The following is a 10,466-nucleotide window of genomic DNA, read 5'->3' as shown; positions in this document are numbered from 1 at the left end:
GGCACTGTTAATAAGTCTTATGTGCACCACCTGGCTTTAGTCTTGTCTGTGGCAAATGAAACTCTCAATGAGCCTATGAATGTTTGGACAGCTGGTAAATGGGAGGCCAGTGTTTACTGGGATATTTAACCATCCCTGTTAATATCTATAATAAATCTGAAGCGTCCCACTGATCTTCCCCATTATATCTTCGTAAGCATCTTAAATGGGAACTACCTGGGGCATACATGACTCCGGGCTTGCCTCCATAGCGAGACGCTTTCCCCCTTGGGTCAAAGTTCCAATGAGAATATGAACATAAATCTCTCCCTAACGTTAGAAGAGCTAGCTGATTCTGCAGCCTAACAATGATCACTTGATTCCTTGGCTAAAGTAGTTGTAGACAAGCAATAGCCTTGATTTTGAACCAGGTGGCATTAGCATATACCACCTGTTGCATATGGGTAAACGCCTCTGGAGAAGTAGGAACTCAATTATACGAGAACAGGGAACAAGTGCACTTGCTAGTTGACTACTTTAGGATCATGACTTAAAGCCATCATACAAAGTCATATTACTTTTAATTTGCTTTGTATAATCTTAAATTTTTGCACCTGTTGCCTGCCCAACCTCTGCAGAAACTATGCACCAAACAGAATGTTGACTCAACACAATGCTTTCAAGGAAAGATTTTGATCAAAAGGGGAAAATGTGAAAATGAACAAAGGAAACCTAAATCAAAATGGAGTCAGGAAGCCATGAAGAGAGGGCTCTCATACACAAATCACTCACTGCAGCTTACAGATCACAGCAGGAAGAAGGGTTTCCTTCTGACTCAGCAACAACAAGCTGCTCACCAGTTGCAGTTAACAAAAAAGAAAACTGCCACAGCCCTATCCAGTTTCCTCCTAAAACCTAATGAAAGCTGACCTTCCCTTTGTCTCCTCTGACATGCCTATGGTTCACCATAGTTTGTTCCTCTCAAATTGTAATTCCTCTGCTATTCCTGAATAAACTCATTTTGGCTAGCTTAAGACCTTGTTATTTTTAAGATCAACACGTCCCATAAACTGCATCTATGATGATGATGATGATGATGATGTTTGGCAACATCTCTCATCTCTCAAGCATCAGGAAGGTATCATGTTCACTCCTCTCCCCAATAAAGGGAGAGTGGCTTTCCTCCAAAAGCTTCCCTATACATTTCAGTTTTCACACAGCTCAATCTGGCCTGTGGATGAATTTAGATGGAATGAATCTGGAGATATCAGGCTGTGGATATGACAAAGTAGGAGGAAAAAGGCACCCTGCTGCCCTGTTCCTGGGCCAGAACTGGAAGTATTGAGAGGGGAGGGTTGGACCTCTGATTCCCTCAACTGTCCCCAGCGTTCTGTCTCAGAATTTCTCCAGTCTCTCCAGGGTTCCTGAATGCGGCTTCAACTGAGCACCTCCCCTGATCTAGCCACTGTGCCAGCCTCTGGGAAGACAAAGTCAAGGAATGTCTGGTCTGGCCTGTGTCACTTCCCCTCTCTGGGCCTCCATTCTCTCCTCTGTAAAAGGGAGTGACGAGTGAGTGGGAGGGTTGGGGGAATGAGTGGGGACTGATGGAAGTTTGAGGATGAAGGTGCTAGATGAGCTCTGGGGTCACCTCCTACGGAGGGCCACTCTGACAGGCTTAGCTTTGCAGACCTGGCTGTCCCTTTTCCAGGTTCTAGCTCCACCCTTCCAGCTCCTCCCCACTCCCCACATTCTCCATAGTTGAGAAAGAAACAGAGTGCCTAGGAAAGATGCCTTTTCCTGTCTCCAACCTCCAGGGCACACCCCACCCCTCCCAGTGCAGAGTGTTGTCCACTTCTCCTCACTGGAACTAGAGACTCCTTCACCTAAACCCAGGCTCACCCTTTCCTTAGGTCCTAACTAAACCTCTTAGCAAAGAGTTTAAATAATTTATCCCCCGGTCCCATCTCCTATTTAGTGTATTCTGTGCCAAGCACTTTCTGTACATTATCTCAATTAACGTCACAAAAATCCTTTGGGATGGATGTCATCCACCTCAATTTGCCAACAAGAGAACAGGTTGGAGGAGGTTAAGCAAGTTGACCAGGATCGCCAGCCAGGAAGTGACAGCATCCAAACGGCCCAGCCTCCTAACTCACTTCTTCTGGTTCTGCCCCGAGGGGCTGGCAAACAGGTCTCCAGTGACATTGCAGAGCCCTGAAGCGCCCTTCAGACCAGATCCTCCTCGTTCCTTAACTCCTAGATCCCGCCCTTTCCCACTTCAGCAGGGTTTGCGGCAAGGCCTAGAGGCCTAGAGCAAATGGCTGGATTCAAAGTGAGAAGCCACAGTCACCTCGCCGACTCCAGGGCCCCTGCATCCAACTCTCAGGGAAAAGCTGGAAGGTGCAGGGTACCTGTGCCCTCCGCGGAGCAGCCGGGGATTTGGCCAAGACCAGGTGCAGCCCGCCCCCGGACCGGGGTCGGGGCGGAGACAGGGCTGAGGGGGCGGGCCCGGGTGGGGGTCGGGGCGGAGCCGGGTACCGAAGAGGGGGCGGGGCTAGGGCTGGAGTCCGGGTGGAGCCTGGAGCAGGGTCGGGGGGAGCGGGGGCCGAGGTCCAGGACCCCGTTGGGGCACACCCGGGGACCTGAGCAGGGCCAAGGTCTGGAGGGGTCAGGGCGGAGTTGGGGACCGGAGTGGGGCCGGGGCCGGGGCCGGGGCCAGGAGCCCAGGGCGGGGGCGGGGCCTGGGTAAGGCGGGGCGGGAATGGTCTTCCGAGTTGCCAAGGCGGGAGGGAAAACAGAGGCGGAGGAGAGGAGGAGGGGAGAAGGGAGGAGGGAGGAGGGCAGAGGGAAGAGGGCAGAGGGAAGAGGGCCGTGACTTGGCAGCTCCAGCTTCGCTCAGCTTCGCTCAGCTTCGCTCCGCGCACCCACGCCTCGCTGCCCCGCTTCGTGCCCCCCACCCGGGCATGCGCCCCCCGAACCCCCGGCCACCCAGAGCCCGCGCCGCCCCCCAGAGCCTTCGCAGAGCCGGCTGCGCAGGATGGGCGCCCTCGGTCCCAAGCCGCCGCCGCTGCTGCTGCTGTTAATCCTGGGTAAGCCCGGCTCTGGCTCCCAGCCCCGCCCGGCAGGTGCCTGCCACCTGGTGACCATCCCAGCCCTCCTCCCCAGCATTTCGGAGCCCCTCGCACCCCCTTCCCCGTCAGGGGCTCCCCCAGCCTCCCCGGGCCTGGCGCCCAGCTGCTGTCTGTGGCCGCGCTCCGAGCCAGTCTTGGGGCGGGCGGGGGTGGGGTAGCGGTGAAGGCTCCCCAGTTCTAGGCCCCGGGCTGGGGCACAGTGAGGACCCACCGGATGTCGCCCCCAGGAACCGCCAGGCCCCACTTCTCAGCCGGCACACTCAGGTCCTGAGGTCGCTGTGCACAGATGCTGCGACTCCTCTCTGCCTCACTTAGCTTAAGGCCCGGCCTTGGGTGCTCGCCCTGGTGGGCAGTGCCTGTCCATCTTTATAATTGCCCAAGTTGGCTGGAGGCCCAGGGGCCGGTTCTGCCCACAATCTTTGAAGTACGTCTACCCTAACTGCACCCCCCTACCACCCCGCTTCATCATCTGAAGTTGGAGGCAGTTCCAGCTCCATCCTGGGCTGGGTCTTTCCCCCACTTCCCTCTCCCAGATAGCAGCACTTGGCTCTGCAGCCTCCCTGGTTGTCACACCCCCTTAGTCCCAGCTTCCCTGCCTCAGGAGAAACCAGGCTCCGTGGAGACTGATGCTGAGCTCTCCAAGCACCCTGTACCTGTTGTGGTGGGTGTTCTGGGCCACCGCCGCATGGATGCATGAGGACCGTGATGGTGGAAATGTTTTTGGCGTGAATGGGAGGGCTCCCTGTAGGGATGGTCTGGGGAGGAGTATGGTATCGAGGCAGTGAGACTGCATGTACAGATGTTCAGGAGACTGAACCCCTTGAAATAAGAATACAGGGTGGTGAGGGGGTGGCTTTGGTGCCAGGATTTGGAGCTGCCATAGTTAAGGCAGAGGCTGACGTAGCCCCAGCCGCCTGTTTCTAGACCAGAGCTCCATCGTGGTGCCAAGGAGCCTCCCTGTGCTGCATAGGTCCCTGGGCCCAGGGGGACTAGCATGAGTCCTCTCCTTCGGGCCCTGGGTGGGAGGCAGGAGGATGTACAGAGGAAGGAGCTGTGAGGCCTGGCTGCCTAGTACTTGGCCCTTCTTCCCCAGTGGGCAGCGTGGAGCAGAGAGGAGCCCAGGGTAAATGTGGTGCAGAGATAGAAGAGCTTGCCGGATGTGAGCGCCCTGGGTGTAGGTGCTTAACTTTCATTTTGAAGATGAGGAAATGAAGTCACTTGCCCCAGAGAACATATCTAGTGAGTGTTGCGGCTTGGATTTGAAACCACTCCCATGTGACTCCAAAGCTGGTCTCTTTGCTCTCCTTTCCCTCTCCGCTAACACAGAGGAGGGGACCTGGCTGGGGAGAGAGCTGCCTGGCAGCTGGTTTCCCGAGGCAGTGGGGGTGACTTTCCCATGGGGCTCTCCAAGCATCAGCATTTGTGGAGGCAGGAAGATGGGAGGGGGCCCTCCTGAGCAGAGTCTGCCCGGAGCCCAGGGAAGGTGTCAGCTCGCTTGTCTCCGCCATCGCTCTGATTATGAAACATCCTCGGGCAGAGCCCTGCTGAGACACAGGCTCACTCACTGTCAGGGTGGAAGCTCATAGCTCTCTTCCAGAAACTGAGGCCTGGGAGTGGAAGGGGCTGGTCCAAGCGGTACAGCTGAGGATGGGGATGGGGCTGGGGCTGGAACCCGACCTCCTGATCCCAGCCTGTGCTCTAACCGAGCAACCACAAGTTTTCCCTCTGACTCAGCCGCAGGAAGAAGGGAAAGGTGAGGGTAGTGCTTCTGGAGGAGCTGGAGGACAGTTTGAGTACAGATTAGGTGTTTTCCTCCAGCCGGTTATGCCCCTGGGACATTCTGGTTGGTGAGGTCAGTGCCCTCAGGCCTCTCCTTGGAGTTCCCCATGCCTCTCTGGCTTTGTCCCTCTGCAGCGGCGTGTGGAAGCTAGCCAAGGATAGTAGGAACTTGGCCAAGACATTCTACTTCTTGTACCTTAACTTTCTCATCTGTAAAGTGGAGGCAGAGGGCTGACCCAGCCCTTCTTACATTCTGAGGTTCTGTGATCTGGGGCTGTGGAAGGATGGAAGGAGAGAAGGAAGAAGCTGAGCCCTCCAAGGCCACCGGGAGTATCTGCGAGGGCAGGGTAGGGGTGAGGGTGGGGTGAAGAAGAATGTTGGCCTCTTTGAGGAGAGAAAGATGGGAAGGGGCAGCTGGGGGGTTATTGCCGCCCTACTGAAAGGGAGCGGGGATGTAAATAAATGCACGCCATATGCAAATGAAGGCTTCTGTTAGGGAGTTGGAGGGGGTGGGGTGAGGGTTGTTTGTCAGCTGGGCCTGCCCGGGAAGATTGGCAGGCACTGGTGGGGGAGGGGAGCTTCTGCCTCCAGAGGCAAAGGGCAGAGGCTGGTTCTTGCCCCATGAGCCTCAGCTGCCTCGGCAGCCCTGTGGGGCAGAGGAGCAGTGAGCTCATGGCACAGCTGGAGTGGGGAGGGATTGTGTGGTGAGAACTGACTGGGCCTGTGCTCTGTCCTGCTCGGGCCACTGGCTCCATTGTCTGGAGTCCCCTGGCCCAGGTGACACAGCTGAGCGAACCAGCCCTTCTGATCAAGATTTGGCCAGCTCCCTTCAAACAAAGGAGGGGGACGTGTGGTCTCAGGATCCCTTAGCTAGAAGGCTCAGCTGGCATAAACGTGGGGAGACGGGGTGGAGGGGGAATTAAGGCACAGCCGGAACCGGGAATGGTTAAATCAGGAAGCAGATACTCCTTTCTGACCTTAGATGCTCTGCTTCTGGCCTGCCAGTAATGGGGTGTTTCTGGGGTCTGAGGCAAACCTGGCTCTATACCACCACCTCCTTGAGACCCAGGTGTCTTACCTCCCAGCATCCTTTGCCTGTTCTCGGAACAGGGCCCAAGTGTACACCAACTTCCCTCAGGTTTCCTTTCCTTTCACAAGCAGAGGTCAAGAGTGATGCGGGGGTGGGGGTGGGGGGCTGCAGTAGGGACCCAGGCATCCCTAACTTCTCCTGTCCTTCCCTCTAGGAGTCGGGTGCTGTGCCCGGGAGGTGCTAGTCCCTCAGGGGCCCCTGTATCGCGTGGCTGGCACAGCCATCTCCATCTCCTGCAATGTCACTGGCTACGAGGGCCCTGCCCAGCAGGACTTCGAGTGGTTCCTGTACAGGCCTGAGGCCCCAGAGGCTGCCCTGGGCATTGTCAGTACCAGGGATACCCGATTCTCCTATGCTGTCTTTGGGCCCCGAGTGGCAGCTGGTGAGGTACAGGTGCAGCGACTGCAGGGTGATGCCGTGGTGCTCAAGATTGCCCGCCTGCAGGCCCAGGATGCTGGCATTTACGAGTGCTACACACCCTCCACTGATGCCCACTACCTGGGCAGCTACAGCGGCAAAGTGGAACTGAGAGGTACTGGGCCCTGGGATGGGGTCAGGGCCGTGCCCTCCCAAAAGGCAGAAAGTCAGGGCCAGCAGGGACCTAAGAGGAACCTGAGGCCCAACGAGGTTAAGTGACTTGCATGAAGTCACCCAACAAGTTAGTGGCTGGCCTGAGACTCTAACCCAGAACTCTGGGTTAACTCTCTTCATTCCAGTCCACGGCTCTTATTCTGTCAAGCTACTTCCTGGGAGAGGAGAAGTGTCCCTAAGCTCTCCAGCCCCTTTCCATTCCCTGATAGGGTAGGGGAGCCTGACAGGGTGAACAGACTCCATTCCTGGAGATTCCAGGATCCAGATCTGGGGGAGTGGGGGTGGCGGGGGAAATAGAGGCAGGGTAGGAGGAGTGAGACCACATGACATTCTTGCTCTCAAGTTTGTCTTCTGAGAAGGAAGACAGAGCCACTCTTCTGAGTATTTCAAACAGGGGTCAGTCTCAAACATAAGGGTCAGTAGGCGATGGGCTGGTTCTATGAAATTCAACAAGTATTGAGTGCCTGTTGTGTGCCCAGCACTGTGCTTGGCACCATTGGGTTACAGAAGAAATAATACAGCATGAAGTCTCTGCCTTCTAGGAGCTCACAGTCTATTTAGGGAAATAGGTTGTAGGTAGGAAACAGTACCAAGGGTTAGTTACTGTACAGCTCCCAGCCCTCCCTCACTCCAGCTGTTCTCTCCAGTTCTTCCAGATATGCTGCAGGTGTCTGCTGCCCCCCCAGGGCCCCGGGGCCGTCAGGCCCCAGCTTCACCCCCTCGCCTGATGGTGCACGAGGGGCAGGAGCTGGCACTGGGCTGCCTGGCACGGACGAGCACGGAGAAGCACACACACCTGGCCGTGTCCTTTGGGCGAGCTGTGCCCGAGGCGCCAGTGGGGCGAGCAACGCTGCAGGAAGTGGTGGGACTCCGGCCCGACATGGCCGTGGAGGCCGGAGCTCCCTACGCTGAGCGGCTGGCGGCAGGGGAGCTGCGGCTGGGCAAGGAGGGGACTGAGCGCTACCGCATGGTGGTGGGGGGCGCCCAGGCGGACGACGCAGGCACCTACCACTGCACTGCCGCTGAGTGGATTCAGGATCCCGACGGCAGCTGGGCCCAGATTGCGGAGAAGAGGGCTGTCCTGGCCCACGTGGACGTGCAGACGCTGTGTGAGTGCCACGCGTCCCACGGTGCCAGCTGGGAGCCTTGGTATCTCAGTAGGCACCATGGGCACTAGATGGCCATCGTCTGACTCCAGGGAGCCCACCTTCCCTAGAGTGAAGTCCCATTAGTATCGCTTCCTGTTAGCACCTGTACCCATGACGGGCTTTCTCTGCTCAGAAATTGGGTGTGGGGATGGGAGGGCCATGGCTGAGGGGTGAGAGCCAGGCCCCTGGGTGGCAAAGACGGGTGGCCTCGAAGTTGCTGCTATCAAGGAAGGACAGGTGCTCTGTGCCCTCTCCTGCCTCCCTGACACCCCTTCCCCTCCTGTGTTTCAGCCAGCCAGCTGGCAGTGACAGTGGGGCCTGGGGAACGTCGGATCGGCCCAGGGGAGCCCTTGGAGCTGCTGTGCAATGTGTCAGGGGCCCTGCCCCCAACGGGCCGTCATGCCGCCTACTCCGTGGGCTGGGAGATGGCACCTGCGGGGGCACCTGGGCCCGGCCGCCTGGTTGCCCAGCTGGACACGGAGGGTGTGGGCAGTCTGGGCCCTGGCTACGAGGGCCGGCACATTGCCATGGAGAAGGTGGCTTCCAGAACCTACCGGCTACGGCTGGAGGCTGCCCGGCCCGGGGATGCGGGTACCTACCGCTGCCTCGCCAAGGCCTATGTCCGAGGGTCTGGGGCCCGGCTTCGGGAAGCCGCCAGTGCCCGCTCCCGGCCCCTCCCCGTGCACGTGCGTGAGGAAGGTGAGAGGGGGCGGGTTGGCCCTGGACAGGATATGGGGTCTGCAGAACCTTTCCCTTCTGTTTCTGTGCCTCTCTCCCTCTCCATCGGCTGCCTCCGTGTCTCAGTCTCACACTCCTGTTCTAAGATTGTGGGGACACCCGGAGTTTCTGGGGTGTTGCTTGGACAGCAGTCCTAACCCCATGCCCCTTTCACCTTCTGACTTTTGTTCTGCAGGTGTGGTGCTGGAGGCTGTGGCCTGGCTAGCGGGAGGCACAGTGTACCGCGGGGAGACGGCCTCCCTGCTCTGCAACATCTCCGTGCGGGGCGGCCCCCCCGGGCTGCGGCTGGCTGCCAGCTGGTGGGTGGAGAGGCTGGAGGACGGGGAGCTGAGCTCTGCCCCTGCCCAGCTGGTGGGTGGCGTGGGCCAGGACGGTGTGGCAGAGCTGGGGGTCCGGCCCGGAGGAGGCCCCGTCAGCGTGGAGCTGGTGGGGCCCCGAAGCCATCGGCTGAGACTGCACGGCTTGGGGCCCGAGGACGAAGGCGTGTACCACTGTGCCCCCAGCGCCTGGGTGCAGCACGCTGACTACAGCTGGTACCAGGCGGGCAGTGCCCGCTCAGGGCCTGTCACGGTCTACCCGTACACACATGGTGAGCGGTGCCCCCCCTTGCTCACGTGCCCCCAGCCCCCCTCACCCCCATGCTCTTGTTCTCCTTTTTGCATCTCATCCTCCTGCCAGTGGTCCCTCTGGTTCCTCTTTCTCTTCCTCTTTGCTTCACACGGAAAGTCTGAAAGTCCAGCTTTCAGCCCTTCAGTGCCCGGCTGCCCCGGTGTCCTGGTGGTAGGGGCTGGCTTGAGCGCAGAGCGGGCAGGGAGCAGGCAGGGGAAAGCTGTGTGGGAACGGGAGGAGGTGGTGTGGACAGCCTGACCGAGAAGGTACTGGCACGTGGGTGGAGGGCAGTGACACCCCGGACTGAACACAGCCATCCTCTCTTGCCCAGCCCTGGACACCCTGTTTGTGCCCCTGCTGGTGGGTGCAGGGCTTGCCCTAGCCATCGGAGCCACCATCCTGGGCTCCATCACCTGCTGCTTCATGAAGAGGCTGCAGAAACGGTGATCCCTCACACCCCAGGTGAGGGGCAAGGACCCCCATCCCCATCCCTGTCTTCCCTAGTCCTGAGATGAGCAGCTCCCTCCCTGGTCCCAGCTGGAGAAGGAGAAGCCCCTCTCAGCTCTGCGGGCCAGGGCCAGGAGGAATTCACACTCTCCACGTGCATTCTCCCGTTCCTGCAGGTGTGACTATCTTCCAGCCCAGCCGCAAGCCCGCCTCTGGTGTCTGAATACCCTCTCCCTCTGCCTGCCCTTCCTTTAATTTATTTGACCTACTCCCACCCAGAGTGGGGGACACGGCCCCCATGCCCCACTCCTTCCTTCCCAAGCTCCTCCCTCTGGCCTTCTGTTCATGATCTCATACATAGCCCAAAGGGAGGCCGTTCCCTGTCCTAGAATTAGTTTTTCTAAAATGTGAATAAACTTGTTTTATAAAATCCAGGGCTGGCTGTGTCTTCCCCGCCATGAGGCTCTAAGAGGCAGGGGCGCGTGGCAGGTGGGCTACTGGGGGCTGACAGCCTCTTCTGGACGACCCGCACCTCTCTTCCCCCCCCAGAAACACCATCTGGCCTCCGTGGGCCGTGCCACCTACCCCGGGAGGGGAAACCTGGGTCCCATCTGCTGTCTGAGCTGTCAGTGCAGAGCCAGTTCCTGTTGGGATTCCTCCTTGGGGTGGGGAGAGAGAAAGGGGGATGAGTTCCAGTTGAGCACGGCCTCTGCCCCTAGACTTCTCCCAGGTTGCAGGGCAGGGTCTTCCAGGGCCCGGTGCCCTTTTCTGAGTCCCCATGCTATTCTGCAGTCTCATTCTCTCCGTCAGGCTGATCTTGGACCTGACTCCTCCCCCCAGGCCCTGGGGCCTCAGCCTTTCTCCCCCTGATCTCCATTATTCTGCCTGACAGCAGCAGAATGGAAGGCCCAGGACACAGCCACCTAGGCGACGGGGACGCCAGCAGTCAGAGGG

The 10,466-nt window shown here is 58.6% G+C and overlaps 1 protein-coding gene across 2 annotated transcripts; it reads left to right on the top strand.

Annotated features, from left to right (window-relative positions):
- The first annotated feature begins 2,813 nt into the window (after nt 1-2,813).
- IGSF8 (immunoglobulin superfamily member 8) lies at nt 2,814-9,940 on the top strand. 2 transcript variants are annotated; one of them, XM_060032485.1, is made up of 7 exons: nt 2,814-3,068; nt 6,134-6,511; nt 7,218-7,679; nt 8,010-8,417; nt 8,632-9,045; nt 9,397-9,527; nt 9,689-9,940. In XM_060032485.1, the coding sequence occupies exons 1-6, from the start codon at nt 3,017-3,019 to the stop codon at nt 9,510-9,512; spliced, it is 1,830 nt and encodes a 609-aa protein (XP_059888468.1). In that variant the 5' UTR covers nt 2,814-3,016; the 3' UTR covers nt 9,513-9,527; nt 9,689-9,940. The 2 variants fall into 2 exon arrangements, with proteins under 2 accessions (XP_059888468.1, XP_059888474.1); XM_060032491.1 differs by lacking the exon at nt 2,814-3,068 and adding an exon at nt 4,237-4,349.
- The last annotated feature ends 526 nt before the right edge of the window (nt 9,941-10,466 follow it).

Source organism: Delphinus delphis, chromosome 1 (genome assembly GCF_949987515.2).
Source record: "Delphinus delphis chromosome 1, mDelDel1.2, whole genome shotgun sequence".
Classification (NCBI taxonomy): Eukaryota; Metazoa; Chordata; class Mammalia; order Artiodactyla; family Delphinidae; genus Delphinus; species Delphinus delphis.
This window is presented reverse-complemented; position numbering and strand designations above follow the sequence as displayed.